The 20,143-nt window shown below is 42.0% G+C and overlaps 1 protein-coding gene across 1 annotated transcript in view; it reads left to right on the forward strand.

Moving 5' to 3' along the window:
* TOP3B (DNA topoisomerase III beta) overlaps positions 1-18,627 on the forward strand; it is a 31,284-nt gene extending 12,657 nt beyond the window's left edge. Inside the window, exons 7-18 of the mRNA XM_033957111.1 lie at positions 2,070-2,226; positions 7,540-7,653; positions 8,196-8,286; positions 8,904-9,058; positions 9,721-9,826; positions 10,387-10,533; positions 11,111-11,284; positions 13,586-13,714; positions 15,436-15,585; positions 16,108-16,208; positions 16,414-16,615; positions 18,071-18,627. Coding sequence (XP_033813002.1) covers positions 2,070-2,226; positions 7,540-7,653; positions 8,196-8,286; positions 8,904-9,058; positions 9,721-9,826; positions 10,387-10,533; positions 11,111-11,284; positions 13,586-13,714; positions 15,436-15,585; positions 16,108-16,208; positions 16,414-16,615; positions 18,071-18,552 — 2,008 coding nt within the window. The 3' untranslated portion in view covers positions 18,553-18,627. The remainder of the gene's footprint in view (positions 1-2,069; positions 2,227-7,539; positions 7,654-8,195; positions 8,287-8,903; positions 9,059-9,720; positions 9,827-10,386; positions 10,534-11,110; positions 11,285-13,585; positions 13,715-15,435; positions 15,586-16,107; positions 16,209-16,413; positions 16,616-18,070) is intronic.
* The last annotated feature ends 1,516 nt before the right edge of the window (positions 18,628-20,143 follow it).

The following is a 20,143-nucleotide window of genomic DNA, read 5'->3' on the forward strand; positions in this document are numbered from 1 at the left end:
AGGTCCAAAGATGTCAAAGTATTTTTTAAGAAGAAATGGTGGTATTGGATCTGCTTTTGAGCTTCTGATATTCAGAGTTTGAAGAGTAATTTCAATCTCCTTAAGGCTCGGTATTTTAAATTTGGAACATTTTGAAAATAATACATCTTGGTCAATCTGATCTAATTCAATTTTAACATTAGCATTATTAAAGGTTTTCCTTATGTTTGAAATTTTTTCATTAAAATAGTCAGAGAGTTCAGACTTCTGCCACCAGACTTGCTCGGCATTAATATTCAAGATGGCAGTTCACAGTTCACCTGGAGTTGTATTTGAATTCTGTTTCTTTTTATGATTGGACATTTCATTTTACTGGGCTTCCAGCTTACTCTAAAACATTCATAACTACCTGAAGAATTGTCTCCCATTTTTATATCCAGTGTCCAAAGACAGTCCTTGTTCGGTGACCCTCTGGAGCCCAGCTAAATGTGAACATGATCTTTTGAGTCATTTTTTTTCTCCAGGGGCTGTGAAAGCCAGCCTCCTCAGCATCCCTAGTCAGCTCAAGAATGAAGCCCAGGTGATCCTTGTGGCACTGTGAAGAATTCTCCAGTGAGCCAACCCAAAATTTAAATATCTATAATTCCTTTTTTTTTGGTAAAAAAAAAATCTATAATTCCTCACTATATCAATACAAGCCAGGCAGTAGACCTTAAAAGACGTCACACCCCTGATTAAAGAATGCTACAACTAAACTCACACAACTCCCTCAGATACATTGAGCCTAATATGTGTGTCTAAAGCTCTTCTCTAATACTAAAATATGTCACATCCCTCTTCTATAAGGTGACACTAAAATTGAGATCTGAATAATTTTTTTAGTGTTTTGCAACGGATATTTCTGGTTCCTCATGATTTGTAATTTAATATTAAAGCTTTTACTCATGTGTCTAAATCACATGCCACTCTCTAATCTCTCTCCCCATTCATGGACTGATTAATTCTATCTCTATGGTTGGTATTGTTACGCTAGACCAGGAGTAGGCAATTCCGGTCCTCGAGAACTGGAGAGAGGTCAGGTTTTCAAGATATCCACAATAAATATGCATGAGATAGATTTGCATCTCAAGGAGGCAGTGCATGCAAATCCATTTCGTACATATTCATTGTGGATATCCTGAAAACCTGACCTGGCTCCTGCTCTTAAGGACCGGAATTGCCTACCCCTGCGCTAGACACATCTTGCAGATGGGCAGTATTCCTCTCTGTTCAATAAACATGCATTCCCTGTCATCATCAGCAGATGAATCCAGATGAGTGTGTTGTGTCCATCTATCTATTTATTCAATTTTCTATACCGTTCTCCCGGGGGAGCTCAAAACAGTTACGTTGATTTATTCAGGTGCTTAAGCATTTTCCGTGTCTATCTTGGCAGGCTTACAATCTATCTAATGTACCTGGGGCAATGGATGGAATTAGGTAACTTGCCCAGGGCCACAAGGAGCAGCATGGGTTTGAGGCTGTAGCTTTAACCACTGTGCCACAGTCTCCCCCCTTCACTACCACCACCATACTCTCCCCCAGCAGGTGGAGCTGGAGAGCACTGAACTTCTTTCTGTGATATAGGATGGTACACCCCCTGGCTGATCAGTATTCTTTATCTCCAGCAGATGGATGTATGGACATCTCCCTTGCTCCTGTCTTAGTTTGGCAATTCAGTTAGCCGGGGGTTCAGGTTCTGGGTTCCTGACTAGGGGTACACCTGGTGGCACCAGGTTAAGTCCTGCCCCCCTCCCCTTTCCCTCATTAGCTAACCTGTAACCTGTACTCCTCCCTCCTTTGTACAACAAAAGTAGTCTTTAGAAATTTTTAAAAAAAATTCACCCAGTTGGTCTTTGGGTTCCTGCAGATCAGTAAGCTTCCCTGCCTTAAATAAGTGAGGTGGCCAGTCAGTATATTTTATTTTATTATTTATTTATATTCTGCCTTTAAACAAGGCAAAAATATGGAGGAATTTTGAAATCTTTTTATTAATGTGGAACAACTTTGATAAATGTATTTACCTCTCTATGTCTCCTGCATGTATTCAGGTTTCAGACAAAATATTTCCAGGGAAAATATGGTAATTTAGACAGCTCGTTGATTTCCTTCGGACCATGCCAGACGCCAACACTTGGGTTCTGTGTGGAGAGGCATGATAAAATCCAGTCTTTCAAACCGGAAGCATACTGGGTGCTTCAGGCCAAGGTGTGTGTGGTGACCTGGTGCATAACTGCATGGGGTTTGCATGTATAGAGCTGTTTACCCAAGGGTTGCAGTTTGGGGGGAAACATTTTGCTGCAGGATCTAACATGGTATTTCAGGTTATCTTCAGGGTAAACCTAGCAGTTCTACAGATAAATTAAATACAGTCAGCATCCAGCAATATCCCTTAACATTGAATGAGAAAGTCACAGAGTACAGAGGAAATTTACCTCCCTTTTTACAGAAGCGCGGAAGAGGTTTTTAGCGCTGGCTGGCACACCGAATGCTCCATGTTGCTCCAACAGTCATAGAGTTCCTATGAGCATCGGGAATGCTCGCTGGCCAGCTCTAAAAATCTCTTCTGCACTTTTGTAAAAGGTGGGTTTAATCTCCTGTATACTGACTGCAGAACTAGCATGGACCAATAAAGATCGGCCATAAGTTATGCGCCTTCCAAATAAGTAATGCAGCATGTGGGAAAAAAGAGATGTGTGCATGATGCATGTGGAACCTAAGGGCAATTCTAAGTGCACAAAAGGAAGGCAGTATAAGTGGGCAAACTGGATGTGCCAAGTACACAGAAATGGAGCTGGTCCAAGAAGGACACACCATCACAGTATTACATACCAACTCATTTATGGATATTATCCAACACAGTCGTGTTTCAGCCACCACCTGTTTTGGGAGAATGGCAAGATTTGTAGAACATTTAAACAAACATTAGTTACGACACAAAATAAGCAAACAGTCACAAACTTAACAAACTTGCAGTACTACACCTAGAAAATGTAGTCATACTACATTATTTTGAGTCATATGGGAATACAAATTGCCTGAACCAGTTCATTTATGTCAGTATACAAACAGTATATATGGGTTTTATTGCATAACCATAGTCCATTTTCAGCTCATTATTCATTAGTGTTTGTAACTTAAACATGATGCTCTTATTTTTGAAAACTAATTTACCTCCCCTTTTACAAAGCCATCTTAGGCTTTTTTATTGCCGGCCGCAGGGTATTAGCTCTGACGCTCATAGCAATTCTATGAGCGTCAGAGCCAGTACAAACGTGAAGGGCTGAAGTTAGGACCCAAAGTGGTGAACTGGGTTAGAAACTGTCAATGCCAAAGCGCCAAGGTTCTTCAGTCGGCACAGGGATTGCCATGCTGAGGGGCGGGATGCTCTGGTTCAGGCTTGGCCGTCGGACGGCCCGCTGTATGTCTTTCCTCCATGGCCTCTGGTGGGCAGAGTTCTTCTTTGGATTGCCTAGCACGCGGGCCGTGTGATCCTGGTGGCTCCGGATTGGCCCAGGTGCCCGTGGTACGTGGATCTGGTTCATTTGCTAGTGGTGGATCCTCTCCCACTGCCCCTCTTACCCGATCTTCTGACTAGGGTCCCATTCCAATGTTCGATCCTGGTCCCTTTTGTCTTACGGCTTGGCTCTTGAAAGGGCTCACCTAAGGAAGAAGGGATATTTGGATAAGGTGATCTCCACTCTTAGGGTCTCGGAGACTTTCCACCTCTTGGGCTTATGTCCATGTTTGGCGTCTTTTTGAGGATTGGTGTTTCGCGCGTAGCATGGTTCCTCTTCGAGCTGCTTTGCCTCACATTCTGGAATTTCTGCAGGATGGCCTGGAGCGAAGCCTTGTAATCCATTCTGAGCTCGGGCAAACAGGATAGAAAAAATAAATAAATAAATAAATGTGATAGTGTTTGTATCTCTGACCTCTGTTTTTTTATCTGGTCTTGTAAGACTGTATGTGAATTGTGAGTCACTTTGGTAAAAAAAGCAAATTATAAATGTTTTAAATAAATGAATAAAGCCATAATAGTAGCTTTGACTGCTTTAGCATTTTCTAAACCGTGTGGCACTGTAGCATGTCATAGGTTTAATTAGTTAGGTGGCAAATAAAAGTTAGAATGAGTGCCTAGGGCCTGATTCTCTTTAGAACGCCGATCACGTGTCAATCAGCATCCTAAAGAGAGCCGCATCTACATTGCTGAATAGACATCTTAAATGTGGGCCAGCATTTTGCAGGCCTACATTTAAGGCATCTGTCTCGTGCTTACAGAGACATGTAAGGACGCTTTAGCATGCCCAAGGCCATTTCCAGGTGAAACCACGCCCACGCCCTGCCTTGGAGGTGCTTAAGCGTCCCCTACGCATCTCCATAGACACACAATACGTGTCTAGCATGTAGGTGTCCTCCCCCCTTTTTTTGTAAACATGTGTCCTGATTGGCTGAGAGACGGTGGTAGGATGTCTACCGCCGCCTACCGTCAGTATATGTGTTTGCAGAGTTAGGCCCTTAATGTATTTTTTTTAAGTGGACATTGTATTTTCATATGCAGTTTTATTTATGGCTTACCTACAATCTTGTTACTGTGTATTAGTTTTTGGTGATCATTTGAGAGTGGCAGTAAGATGTTCTATTTATCTTTAACCTCACTTTTTTTAATAATCTAACAGTTTTAAATTAATTATGAACAAGAGTATTATGATTAAGGTTTATGTATGCAGAATACACGAATGAATAATGAGCTGGGAATGATTATGCTTGATTTTTTTAGACCAACCTCATAGGAGGATCTTGAATAAACTTGAAGGGCTGAAGTTAGGACCCAAAGTGGTGAACTGGGTTAGAAACTGGCTGTCGGACAGACGCCAGAGGGTGGTGGTTAATGAAAGTCGCTCGGAGGAAGGAAAGGTGAGTAGTGGAGTTCAGTGCTGGGGCCAATCCAGTTCAATATGTTTGTGAGTGACATAGCTGAACGGTTAGAAGGAAAAGTTTACTTTTTTGCAGATGATACCAAGATTTGTAACAGAGTAGACACCGAAGAGGCAGTGAAAAATATGAAAAAGAATCTGCAAAAGTTAGAGGAATGGTCTAATGTCTAGCAACTAAAATTCAATGCGAAGAAATGCAGAGTAATGCATTTGGGGATTAATAATCGGAAGGAAACGTATATGCTGGGAGGTGAGAGGCTGATATGCACGGACGGGGAGAGGGACCTTGGGGTGATAATGTCTGAAGATCTAAAGGTGAAAAAACTGTGACAAGGCGGTAGCTGTTGTCATAGAAACATAGAAGATGACGGCAGAAAAGGGCTACAGCCCTTCAAGTCTGCCCACTCTGCTTACCCACCCCCTGTCTATGCCCTAATGACCCAATTTCCTTATCTTGACCCTCGTAGGGATCCCACATTGGTATCCCATTTATTCTTAAAGTCTGGCACGCTGTCTGCCTCGATCACCTGCACTGGAAGCTTGTTCCAATGATCAACCACTCTCTCTGTGAAGAAATACTTTCTGGTGTCAGAAGGATGCTGGGCTGTATAAAGAGGCGTAGCCAGTAGAAGGAAGAAGGTGTTAATGCTCCTGTACAGGTCATTGGTAAGGCCCCACTTGGAGTATTATGTTCAGTTTTGGAGACTGTATCTGGCAAAGGATGTAAGAAGACTTGAAGAGGTCCAGAGGAGGGCAACGAAAATGATAAGATGTTTGCGCCAGAAGACGTATGAGGAGAGACTGGAAGCCCTGAATATGTATACTCTAGTCTAGAGGAAAGGAGGGACAGGGGAGATATGATTCAGACGTTCAAATACTTGAAGGGTATTAACGTAGAACAAAATCTTTTCCAGAGAAATGAAAATGGTAAAACCAGAGGACATAATTTGAGGTTGAGAGGTGGTAGATTCAAGAGCAATGTTAGAAAATTCTACTTTACGGAGAGGGTGGTGGATGCCTGGAATGCGCTCCCGAGAGAGGTGGTGGAGAGGAAAATGAGTTCAAAGAAGCGTGGGATCTAGAATCAGAAAATAATAGTAAATATTGAAATAAGGCCAGTACTGGGCAGACTTGCACAGTCTGTGGCTGTATATGGCCTTTTGGTTGAGGATGGGCTAGGGAGGGCTTCAATGGCTGGGAGTGAGATTTGACAGAGATTTCAGCAGTTGGAACCCAAGCACAGTACCAGGTAGAGCTTTGGATTCTTGCCCAGAATTAGTGAAAAAATTTAAATTGAATCAGGTCGGGCAGACTGGATGGACCATTCAGGTCTTTATGTGCCGTCATCTACTATGTTACTATGTATGTTACTATGTTAACCAATAAAACCATATAAAAATATATATGTCATTAAAGAACCCATTAAACTGATGTACATAACTGGTTCAAGCAATTTTTATTCCAATATGACTCAAAAATACAGTGTGGCTACATTTTCTATGTATTTTGTAAATTTTGTATGTGATACTGCAAGTTTGTTAGTTATGTATATGATTATTTGCTTGTTCAGTGTAGTACAGTAATCAATATTTCACTGTATCCCTGGTATAGGTGGTGGCCAAAACTCAGCCATGTCAGATGTTTTAATATTAATAAATTATATGGGGTCTTTTTTTAATAAGGGTGCTAACCTTAGTCAAAGGACCACTTTGTAATATAGTTTAACAAAACATTGATGAAATTAAAATATCCAGCAATGTGATTTCAGGCACAAAAGTACAATAAAATAAGTTTATTGCAACAAAAAATTATAATTTTGTATGCCATTGTGTGACTGCTTCGTTCTTCAATGGTCTGGGCACATTGTCTGTTCCTTTGCAAACTGCTAGAGACAGCCTCTTTTTTTGTGTGGATGCACCAAGTGTTTCTTATTTTTTGACACTGTATGTCTTTATCTAATCTCTAGGATATAATATTGAGGGGAGGTTATAGTTTCAAGTTTTATTAAAATTTCTTGTACCTCTCAATCAAACTTCTGAGCGGTGTACAATTGAAAATTTTACAAAAAAGACAGAATTGCAAGTTAAAACTTTACAATACAGAATCCTCATTCTGGTTATTTCTCCTGGACCCTGATGTGCTGCCAGTGAATGCAGATCCAAACTTTAATATGATTGGTGTGCTCTCCAAACCCGGCAGCTGTCAAGGGTGTAGGAGAATCACAAGAAATGCAAAATGGGCTTCTGCACAGCCTGGCCTATAATTTGTAACTTCAGCTATGTGAGGTCATTTTCAAAAAGGGTCAGTTCCAAGTCCATGACCAGGCTTCATTCCAACTCTGCCCCAATAGATGCCTTTGACTAGATGGTCAAATTGAATTGTGACCTAAGCACACTTTGAACCATGCATAAAGTGCTAGAACTTGTTTTAGAATAGCTCAGAATTTATTTCACAGTAACACAACAAATGAAATCTCTCAGAATATATGGTGAGTGCAGACTTATATCGCTAGTTATGTATGTGTGAAGTTAGTATATGGTGAATGTAGGCAGCACTGCAGAGCCTTTGACTTTTCCCCTTTTTGCAGGTGAACCAGGAGAAGGATAACACCCTCACACTGGAGTGGGACCGCGTCAGAGTCTTCGATAGAGAGATTGCCCAGACCTTTCTGCTTATAACAAAGATGGCAAAGGAAGCGATGGTACTGGTGGAATTCCATTCTTCTATAGGGATTGTGGACGGAAATAAACTTGATGTACTAATCCACAGAAACTCCCAATGTGGCCAGAGATGTTTGGTAACGAGGCCCATCCAGCTTCACTGGCCCAAGTCTAGACATCTAGTTAGGGTTTTTTCCTCTAAAATGTTTTGCTGAACAGCTCTGTGAGAAAACAGAGCCACAAAATATTGCATATATTGTTCCCTTTTGCAACCCCAAACAGAAATGTGCTGTTAAGTCTGCCTTTTCTATGTGTTTTTTTCACTGCCATTCAGTCCATATTTGCAAAGTCTTTGTCACAGTTTGCTGTAAACAGCTCAAATTGTGTCGTGCAAAGCTGCAAGGATGCAACTTTGGGCAGTACAACTCTGACTAGTATATTCTATCTGTACAAAACCAGCATGCTTCTGTTATAGTGCTGAAGCCTGTACTATTATGCAATGACATGGCTGAGAAGACTAACCTAAGGCTGCAATCGCCAGACGCCACGGTGCTGGCACTCAGTGAGAATGCTTGTCTTTCAGGTGGAATCGCTGAGCAGAAAGGAAAAGGTGAAACAGAGACCTTTAGCCCTGAACACAGTGGAAATGTTGCGAGTGGCCAGTTCGGCCTTAGGTACAGTGCACGGAGTTATTATATGTGCTGCAACACCTATTTCCAGCTTTTGAATGGTAGTAAAACTAGCCATGGCAATGCAGTTGGAGTCATGGAGGGAACATGTGATCTTGCTTGTGACAACTAGGAGCCTGTAACCAAGTAGCAAGCTTGCCCAGCAGGGTTTTGTTTTTGTTTTTTGCTTTATTTAATCTAAACATTTACAGTCCACTTTACCAATTGGATTACAATAATGTGATTGATTACATTAAAATCTTTTCAGCCAATGATGTTCAGCATTTTTTTAAAAAGTGGCTTCCATGGACAGAATTAGCCCCAGCGATACCAGCATTGAATATCTGGGGCTAATTAACATTGTGCAGGCCGCCATATCTTATGTGGGTATCAGCTAATATTCAGCCGTGACCTGTATAAGACACATTTATGCAGGCCCTGGTTGAATACCAGCTGCATACTGGGCAATCAGTGCACAGGTCATCTGAATTTCTGGTGTTAAGTTTTAGCATTTAGGATTCAGTTCCTCCCCTCTGCTTTTCTGGACTTTTCATATAATGTATGTTACCTCCTTCAACAGAAACACCAAGTGGCTCATTCAATATTTTTCTGTTTGACTTTAGGAATGGGCCCTCAGCATGCCATGCAGATCGCTGAACGACTTTACACCCAGGGCTATATCAGCTACCCCAGAACTGAAACCACCCATTATCCAGAAAACTTTGATTTGAAGGGATCTCTGAGACAACAAGCGAATAATCCCTACTGGGCAGAAACAGTGAGTACAAAAGATGGCCATTGTCATGTTTCTGCTTCCTGTCTGAAGCTGAAGAAGCTGTCCTGGAAAATACACTGCTTTATCTTTTTTTTTTTTTTTAATTTATCTCTATTGAGTTTGTTGTGTTGTATTTTCAATAAACTATAATCTTGCAAACTTTAACAAGGAGGAAATGCCAAACTCTTCTCTCTGTACTCTTACCCAGAATCTGACCTAGGTGCCCCTCCTTTTGTAATCTCCAATAACTCTCCAGCAAGATCTATTCTTTATCATCTTTGCTATATCTTTGGTGCCTAAGCCTCCATGTGAGGTTTATAAAGTCCAGGTGCTCTTTTCAAATATAAATCTTATTTATTGCACATTTCTAGCCCATCTAAGAACTAGGTGGCTTACAGTTCACATATATTCTATTGCGTTTTTATTGTTCTTATGTACTACAAACATAAATACTAAAGAAACGTATCTTCCTCCCCTAGTACTACTGCCCAAAGTATGCCTGCATAGAAGTTTTCAACTGGCACCATTATTATCCTGTCTAAATGCCATCAAATGTATATTCTATTCAAGAGGTCCTATCACAGAAAATGCAAATTTGCCAGTGCCTCCACTTGTTTCCAGATTGTGTGCTGTGTTTTTCAATTCTTCTTTTCCTCTCTCCACAGGTGAAAGCTTTACTTGCAGAAGGGATTAATCATCCAAGAAAAGGTTTTGATGCTGGTGACCATCCTCCAATAACCCCCATGAGATCTGCTACTGAAGCTGAACTGGGTACAGGTTTCTCTTGCACTTCCAGGGTGGGTGAGGCTCTGACATGGGTGCTGGGTTTTGATGCCAATATCTACCCTCCAATAATCCCCATGCGATGTTATTGAAGTTGAGTTGAATGCAGATTTCTCTTGTAATGTGTGTTGGGGGAGGGGGGGAGGCACTGAGCATGGCACTGGGTTTTGTCTGCTGGTCTATTGACGAGTATCAACTCTTAGGTTTTGTACCATGTATGTTTCGCTAAGCAGAAGATTACAGATTTTTCATTTCTTTCTAGTTGCTTTCAGATGAACATAAATGTGTTGGTGTATGAATTCTTGTACATAACTGTAGAGGCTTTATCTCTAGAGGCCTCCTACTTGCCTGTTAAGCAGCCCCTCTGGGGTCCTCATATCATTAGTTCCACTGAAGCAAAGGCTTTGATTTAGAGCCTGATATTAAAAGAGGAAATAAGGACATTAAGAGGGGAGCTAGCAAACCAATACATCGATGTCTTGAGAGTAAGCTAAGAGTAGATAGAGCAGCATGGCATGGTAACCGCAGTGGTGATTCTGTGTTTGCAGGTGGGGATGCATGGAGGTTGTATGAATATATCACCCGCCATTTCATTGCCACCATCAGCTATGACTGCAAGTATCTGCAGACCATCATTGCTTTCAGCGTGGGCCCAGAGCACTTCACCTGCTCCGGGAAGACAGTTTTATCACCAGGTAAGAGAGGACAAGAAACAGTATAAACCGTAGGCTTTGCAGCCTCCTGCCATATGGTTTATTGTTTATTTTATTTAACCCTTTATTTGACATTGTTGCTCAGGAGCAACATGCGTTTCTATGGCTTTTATGAGAGATCTGCATCTCCAAATGCCTGTTACTTGGCACTGTTGCTCTCGTTCAACATCAATTTACGGTAAAACAGCCATTTTCACCATCTGCCAATTAAAGAATTAATTTATTGTGCTTCCTTATACAATGACAGAGGGTTCGCCTTATCAGTAAAACATACAGTAAAATTGGCTACATCATCAGGAGGAAAAAGAAAACATATAAAAATTAAAATTAATATTGGGAAAATTTTAAAATGTTAAAAAGTTTTAAAAACTCCACCACATCTGCTTTGACTCCTTTTTCCTTGACTCCACAGTGGCCTTGGCCTGCCTTAGCTCACCTCTTTCCTTCCCACTGTGATGTGGGCAATCTTGGTTCTGTCTTCACTGTAGCCTGTTTTACCCCGAAGATCACTTTATATAAATAGAGCAATGCACAAACCCCTCCATATGTCTGTGTGCAGGATATACGGAGATCATGTCTTGGCAAGCCATCCCTCAAGAGGAAAGCCTCCCCACTTGTGAGAGGGGAGACATATTCAACATTGAAGAAGTGAAACTGCTGGAGAAACAAACCAACCCACCAGATTACCTGACAGAGGCAGAACTCATCACACTGATGGAGAGGCATGGAATTGGTAGGAGATGCACCACTTGCTCTCATTTCTTCTTACCTACACTGTCAAGAATGTTAGGAATCCAAGCGCAGCCTCTGAGTTAAGCCGTTTCTACCCCTCCCTGAGAACCACAGCATGCTGCCTCATTTGTCATTTCACTTTCAGGTCTGAAGATAGTTCTGGTTAAGTGTGAAGCAGCTTATATGGTGGAGTGGAAGGCTTGTTATTAAAAGCAGAAGGCAAACTGCGGGGCTATAGGGGGGGCTGGTTTAGGGTTATCAACGAGTCCTTCTGCTCAAGTTCATCTTTTCCCTTATGCATGTAATGAGGCAAACTCCAGGAAGGGCTGGTTGACTCCAGGTGAGGTGGTAGGCCATCAGTGACTCTGGAGTGTTCTAGGTTTGTCTTAGTATTTTGTTTGGGATGGGGGGAGTATCTGAATGGGTTTCCAGCTCATTCAGAAGCAGGGTGAGCTCAGCTGTTATGAGCCTTTATTCATATCTCTCTAGAAATTTGCTTCTCTCTTTTATATCCCCTCCCAACTGACTCAGCCCAGTTGTTGCCAGGATAGCCTGTTGCTGGGTGCTGATTACCAGGACTATTCTGAGAACATGCTCCTAGGAGTCTCTGTTGTACAGCAAGGGCCCAGGAAGCAGAAGACCAGACCTAAAAATCAGACCCTGTCTTTTCCACTTGGCCTTGGAAGTAGCATGCAACACCTTACTATCAAAAGTTACACTGGCTCCCAGTAGAAGCGAGAATAATTTTTACTTGCTTATGTTATAAAACACTGCTTGGTTTTGCTCCAAGTTCTCTTTTAAAGCATTTTGAATTATCTGAAGTTAACTGTCATGCCCACGATATCTCTTTGTTTTCTTTTCCATCTTTAAAAGGTTGTGTGTATATATATATATATATATATATATATATACACATACAGTGGTACCTCGGTTTACGAGTGCACCGGTTTGCAAATGTTTTGAGCGCCCTCCCCCCGCGATCCGGCATCCCCCCCCGCTCGCGTCCGCCCCCCCCTGCAATCCTACATCCCCCCCCCTCCCGAGTACAGCAATGACATCCCTTACCCCGACTGGGCACTAGTGCCGGTGCCCGAAGATTTTCTCTCTTCTGGCGCGGCCTAGGCTGGGTGGTGCGTCGGAGATCCTCCCTCTTCTGGGCTGGGCTGGACTGGTTTTGAGCATTTGTACATGCTCAAAGCCTTCTGGTCTCGCTCTCTCCGAGATTCTGAGAATCTCAGAGAGAGTGAGACCAGAAGGCTTTGAGCATGTGCAAATGCTCAAAACCAGTCCAGCCCAGCCCAGCCCAGAAGAGGGAGGATCTCCAACGCACCACCCAGCCTAGGCCGCGCCAGAAAAGGGAGGATCTTCGGGCACCGGTGATGGTGCCGGTGCCCAGTTGGGGTAAGGGATGTCATTGCCGTGCTTGGGGGGGGATGTAGGATCGCGGTGGAGGGGGGCAGCGCGAACGGGGGGAGGATGCCGGTTTGCAGGGGGGATGCCGGATCGCTGGGAGGGATATGGAGCAGTGTCGGTGGCCTCAAGGGGGGGGGAATGGAGCAGCGCCGGTAGCCTCGGGGGGGGGAGGAGGTGTAAATGCTGGGTGGAGGAAGTGTGGAACAAGGCTCAGCAAGAGGAAAAGGGGAGACTGCTCAAAATGGGGAGAGGAACAGTGAGAGTGCAGGTGGCAGGGGTGGAGGTTGTATCTGGTGAATTTGCAAGGCTGTCGGCAAGAAAACTAGTTGTTTGCTGTCTGCTAGAGAAGGGAAAGGTGGAACCAATCAAAGCGAGTTTCCCTTACTTCCTATGGGGAAACTTGCTTTGTACGAGCAATTTGGTTTACGAGCATGCTTCTGGAACGAATTATGCTCGTAAACCAAGGTTCCACTGTATATATAAAAGATTCCTTGAAAGTGGTTTGACTATGACTTCCCCTTCTTACCAGGATTTTAGAAAATATTCAAAAACCTATCTATTTGGTAAATAATTTGTATAATGCCTTGTCAATTTCAAGAAATTTGTGATTTTATTAATAGTGTAATTTGATGTATCATCGCTGTGTTTTCACAGTTTCTCTTGTTGTAAATCACACTGAACTATGAGGTAGTGCAGTATAAAAATAAAATTGTTGTTATTATTATTATTAATTAAGCAAAAACAGAAAAGATATTGTCTTGGCTCCAGCCAGCACACAAGAAGAGGTTCAATAGGAAGTGGCCAGGATAGGTCTAGCCTGGAAGAGTGGTATGGCAATCAGATGCAGAGTTAAATCAGATGCTGACTTGTGATTCTGCTTGTATTTTAGGTACAGATGCAAGTATTCCTGTACACATTAACAACATCTGTCAGAGAAATTATGTTACAGTAGAAACTGGTCGCAGACTAAAGCCTACAAACTTGGGCATTGTCCTTGTCCATGGCTACTATAAAATAGGTCAGTTTTTATTTATCAAGATAAAACAATTTCCATAGAGCAGAGAGCAAGATTGTACAAATTGTTCACATTACGTATGCCCAGTGGTCCTAATACATTTCTCACTCTCTTCACCATAAAACATAAGCTGGTCAATATTCAGCTGGTGACAGACTATGTGTTTTTAAGCACTGATTAAATTGGACCTAGATATTCAGTGCTGTGTCATGTTAAGGTACCAGCACTGAAGATCAGGCATTTTCCAGCCAGGAACTAGCTACTGGCACTTATCCAAGTCCCCAGCCAGTATTCAGGAAGGAACTGTAGAAGATGCTTAGCTGAATATTGACTGGAACTTGAAAAAAGGACTATCGGTCTGCCATCCTCCACCCCTGGAAACCCTTCTACTCCCAGAACTTACCTTGTGGTGTTCCCTTGGCCTTTTCTGCTCCTGTCCCTTCAGCTCCAGGTTCAAAATGGCAGCATTGACCCCCTAGCAGGAGTCTCACATTACTACCACAGGGGAGGGGGTTAGCATTCCATAAAAGGGAAAAATGGGAGGAGGAGGAATTTGGAGAGTGAGGCAGCATCCCAGAACATAAGAATTGCCGCTGCTGAGTCATACCAGTGGTCCATCGTGCCCAGCAGTCAGCTCACGTGGCAGCCCTTAGGTCAAAGACCAATGCCCTGAGTCTAGCCTTATCTACGTTGTTCTAGTTCAACAGGAACGTGTCTAACTTTGTCTTTAATCCCTGGAGGGTGTTTTCCCCTATAACAGCCTCCAGATAGAGCGTTCCAGTTTTCTACCACTCTCTGGGTAAAGAACTTCCTTACGTTTGTACGGAATCTATCCCCTTTTAACTTTAGAGAGTGCCCTCTCGTTCTCTCTACCTTGGAGAGGGTGAACAACCTGCCTTTATTTACTAAGTCTATTCCCTTCATTATCTTGAATGTTTCGATCCTTCAGTCTTCTCTTTTCAAGAGAGAAGAGGCCCAGTTTCTCTAATCTCTCACTGTACGGCAACTCCTCCAGTCCCTTAACCAGTTATGCGGATGCCAGCTGATATTCAATGCAAGCCAACCCTGTGCCCAGTCTGCTCTAGTACTGCCTGGGTTCCACCTGGTTAGTTAGAGCTGATATTCAGTGGCACTGCCTGGTTAAAGTGCTATTGAATATCAGTGGTGGGCCCACTCAGTGAACAGCTTTTCTGCCCCGCTTCGGAGTACGACCTCCCTCCAACGCTTCCGAAAACATTTGAAAACCTGGCTTTTTTCTAAATTGTAACTACTCCCCCCCTCTTCGATATGCTAAGTCCCTCTATCTTCCTCTTTACTAAGTCCTTCCCCTCTTCATTGGAGTTCCTTTCTATATCAATTCCTGTAAACCGTGTCGAGCTCTACTTTTGTGGAGATGATGCGGTATACAAACTTAAGGTTTAGTTTAGTTATGAGCCTCTCCTGCCCATTTAAATCATGCTGAATATCAATCCAACATATTTCTGATCTCATATCTTTCTTTCCCAAACTTAGAACTATTAAGAACCAAAATATCTAGAATTTCACACTTTAACCCTCCCTTGATCCCCTTCCTCTTAGTGGCTCTTATAGATATTTCAGTCAGCCTCCAGATCAACTTACTATTGCTAAATGTCCTGTGTATGCCAAGCAGTATGTGCTATGTGATAAGGGCCAGCATGATTTTAATAAGCTGCTAAAACGATTCCTTCTCTTTGCATCCTTAGATTCGGAGCTAGTACAGCCCACTATCCGCAGTGCGGTGGAGAAGCAGTTAAATCTCATAGCGCAGGGCAAAGCTGACTTCCAGCAGGTTCTCAATCACACCTTGGATATATTTAAAAGAAAATTTCATTACTTTGTTGATTCTATTGCAGGTAAGTTTGGAGGGTTTTTCTCTCTTGACCTGAAAGGTCCTCGCCTTTAGCATTAGCTTATGTCACATGAGAATCAGCATTACTTACCTACTAGTTTGCTATATCATTTGTTACCTCCTGCCCCCGCACCCATGAAAATGACTGCAAAGCATGGCGGGTTCTCCAACCCCAGTGTGAGTGAATGAAGCATGAACCAAGTTAAAGCAGCACAGGACTTTTTGTATGTCTCTATAGTTCTGTGACTTTATAAGTCAGAGTCTTGTGATAGGTTTCATGTTTTGGAGCAGAAGCATATCATTTTCTCCATATATGGGACACAGTATGGACAGGGAAAATCAACCATTGGAAAAGAGATTGGCTATGTGAGTGGTGCTTGGTAGTAGCTGATTGGGAGCAGCAGGGGGCGATACAGACTGATAAGGCTTTTGTGGAGCTGATCTTGTGACTTTTTCAACAGTGTCAACAGCTACTTGTTCTAATCATGGAAGGACATTGCTTAGCTGACTTATTTTTATTCTTTAGGCATGGACGAGTTGATGGAGGTGTCCTTCTCACCTCTGGCTGCCACTGGCAAGCCTCTCTCTCGCTGTGGCAAGTGCCATCGCTTTATGAAGTACATCCAGGTAACATCATCAGCAGTTCCCTAATACTTTTCAGGTGTTTTCCTGCTCGCATCATGCCTCGTTTTGCACTCAGACCTGTAACTTGAAATTGTGACTCAAAGTGGCATTGCTAATGTCTGATTTTTCACAGGAACAGAGTTAATGCTTTCATGCCTACTGCAGGGAACAAAGACAGATCTTTGTCTATATTTGGTTTCCTCTACAGGCAAAGCCCAGCCGCCTTCATTGCTCACATTGTGATGAGACCTACACCCTCCCTCAAAATGGCACAATCAAACTCTACAAGGAGCTGCGCTGCCCATTGGATGATTTTGAGTTAGTTCTCTGGTCCTCGGGATCCAGGGGAAAGAGCTATCCACTGTGTCCCTACTGTTACAACCATACTCCATTCAGGGATATGAAAAAAGGTGAGATTTCTACAAGGATGGAGGTGGACCAATGATTGAAACCATAACATAGCATTTGTCAATAGCCTTTGGCTGTTATGAGATGCAGCAGTACAGTCTGAGATTTTGCCTTCTTCCATTTATGATCTATCAGTGCAATTGAATTGACAAAGTTAATTTTTGTTTCATTCCACTTTTTTGTGTATTTGATATTTGGTTGTGGAATTACTGCTTTTTTTGTTTTGAGATTTCTACATAATCCATTAGCATTGCACAATGGTAGACATATTTCTGTCTCCCTTTTTCCTCTAAGCTCAAAGAACCACAAAAAAGGACCAGTGTTCCACAACAAAATTGATATCAAAACCCACACGAAGTGGAACACAAGTTCCTGGACTTGCAGGTAGTTTAAATTAAACTATTTATTTCTCAAAAGACTGTATAATAAAAGTCAAATATACATAAAGGTATAAAGTCTGTGTCAAGGAATTAGTCATATATTTGATGCTCCTGAAAAGAATACGGAGCATCAAATATATGCTGTCATGACTAATTCCTTGACACAGACTTTATACCTTTATGTATATTTGACTTTTATTAAACAGTCTTTTGAGAAATAAATACAGTAAAACCTTGGTTTGCAAGCATAATTAGTTTCAAGCATGCTTGTAATCCAAAGCACTCGTATATCAAAGCAAATTTCCCCATAGGAAATAATGGAAACTCAGACGATTCGTTCCACAATCCAAAAACTTTTATACAAAATACTATACTGTACGTACTTGGATAGCAAGGCCTTGCTCATTTAGAACAGTCACTACATTTCCGCAGCGTCGGAGAGATAAGAACCATCAGCTCAGTTGTGATGATGTGATGCATGTATACCGTATATACTCGTATCGTAAGACCTAGCTTGTTTAGAACAGTCACTCACTCTTGAAGTGTCGGAGAGAGAAGAACCATCAGCTCAGTTGTGATGTGTGTATACTGTATGTACTTGTATTGCAAGACATTGCTTGTATATCAAGTTAAAATGTAATAAAATGTTTTACTTGTCTTCCAAAACAATTGCAAACCAAGTTACTTGCAATCCAAGGTTTTACTATACTTTATTTTAAACTACCTGCAAATCCAGGAACTTGTGTTCACCTACATGAGATCCTGAGTCTCTTCTTGTGATCTTTATGTTAAGAGAGAAGAGGGCTACTGGAGACTCATACCACAAGACCTGCTGAACTTTATGACTTTTCAGTTTTACTTCTTTATCAAACAGCTTATCAAAACACCCTACCTTCTCCCTATGTTCCTGGGTAATGTCCTGCATCTCTCCCTGTTCTATTGAGTATAGAATTGTCATTTTGTCTTGAGCTCTCCATTACCTGAAAAGTCGCTAGAGCACTTTGCTCACTGCATTCCTGCTGTTCTTCACAGTTCAGGGATTGTTTGTTGATTGCTTTGTTTTTTTTCTCTGCGCAGGAATGGGATGTAATGAGTGCACTCACCCCACATGCCAGCACTCTCTAGGCATGCTTGGGATTGGCCAGTGTGTGGAATGTGAAAACGGGGTGCTTGTACTCGACCCAACCTCTGGCCCCAAGTGGAAAATGGCCTGTAATAAATGCAATGTCATTGTGCATTTCTTCGAGAATGCCCATAAAGTGCGTGTGTCTTCTGAGAACTGTGACTCCTGTGATGCTGCCCTGGTAGATGTTGATTTCAATAAGACCAAGTCTCCACTCCCAGGAGAGGAGACTCAGCACTCAGGGTGTGTGTTCTGTGACCCTGTTTTCCAGGACCTAGTGGAACTAAAGCATGCTGCCATGAGGCACCCTATGCATCGGGGAGGGCAAGGGAAGAGGCAGGGCCGTGGCAGAGGGAGGGGCCGGAGGCCAGGGGGCAGGGGCAATCCTAAGAAACCCAAGGACAAGATGGCAGCCCTGGCTGCATACTTTGTATAATAAGCCTTCCAACCCCCTTTTCCCGTATGAGATTTTACAAAAAAAAAAAAAAATTAAAAGTCTCCTCTTCCAAAGTGTCTCTTGATTTTTCCCCTCTCTATATACAGTATATGGCATACAAAGTTCCTGGCACATAACATGCAGAAATTTTTAGAGGACGTCTATTAATGGGACAGATGATTGTACTGCTAGAAAAAACTGTGCGAATTGAAGTTTTTCCCATGAATTTGATTGTACTTGATCAGAAAAAAAATTATTTAAAAATTTTTAAAGCTCATCCTGGGGTCCCTCAAAACCACTGATTACATGAAGCTCAGTTTTTCTTAAATTTGCTATTATTTTTGCTTAATGGAACAAATTTCTTGGTATTATAGCTATAACTTTTATGTTTTCACACTCAGAAATGATTACATTGATAAAAAAGACATTTTCTGCAGAAAATGTAGCAGTATTTTATTAAATCAACCTTAAATATCTGCACTTTATTGTGGAAAATAACAGAAATTTATCATACTTCGCTAATAGCTAAACACGTACACTTTGGTTTAGTCATCTACTAATGGCATTCCCAACACTCAAGCAATGTCTTCTTGAGATAGGATAAAGCCTGCATTGCTGTTCAACTCTTCGCATCAAGGTCTTACGCTGCACTGGGTCTGTGCTGATGCCAGTGGCAAAGTCAGTTATCAGTTTAACACCTCACTCCACTGTGTCGTTAACCACCTTCACTGTACTGACAAATTTTAGAAAATATTTTAAAATTATTTTCTGATCACAATCAAATTCAAGGAAAAAACTTCAAATCACATAGTTTTTCTGGACAGCCCTAGTGTGTGGCGTTTCCCTGGTAGCATTTGGGCCAGAGAGTTTGCACATAATAATAAATCAGTAATATAGAAAAGCCACTGTTGTAATATCAATCAAATCATATATTGTTTTGTTTTTGTTAGAGTCGCACCAAAGGCTGACAATAGATATTGTCACTTATGGTTATTGTTACAAGCCCGAGTTAGCTCCCTCAAATGTTTCCCTCGACCCTGAAGAAAGGTTTCACTATGAAACATGCATGTCGGGAGAGGTGAATACAGGACAAGATCACTATAAGTTAAGTGACGTTCCTTTAATGTTAGTATATAGAAAATTCTAAGTAAAAACAAAACACAAAAAATTACAAAATGAGTCATATTCAAGTTTTCAAGTTTTATTAGGATTTTATATACCGCCTATCAAGGTTATGTAAGCGGTTTTACAATCAGGTACTCATGTATTTTCCCTGTCTGTCCTGGTGGGCTCACAATCTATCTAACGTACCTGGGGCTATGGAGGATTAAGTGACTTGCCCAGCAAGCGCGCGGGGTTTGAACCCACAACCCCAGGGTGCTGAGGCTGTAGCTTCAACCTCTGCGCCACACACAATTAATAAAGGCTGGACCGACGAAGAGCAAAAGCAACCGGTCGCGTTTTGCCCTGCTGCTATCTGAAGGTCCATACAATTGAGAACAATAACCATAAGTGACAATATCTATTGTCAGCCTTTGGTGTGTCACTAACAAAGACAAAGTATATGATTTGCACATAATAATAGCCATGT

The sequence above is a fragment of the Geotrypetes seraphini genome, chromosome 8 (genome assembly GCF_902459505.1).
Source record: "Geotrypetes seraphini chromosome 8, aGeoSer1.1, whole genome shotgun sequence".
In the NCBI taxonomy this organism is placed as follows: domain Eukaryota; kingdom Metazoa; phylum Chordata; class Amphibia; order Gymnophiona; family Dermophiidae; genus Geotrypetes; species Geotrypetes seraphini.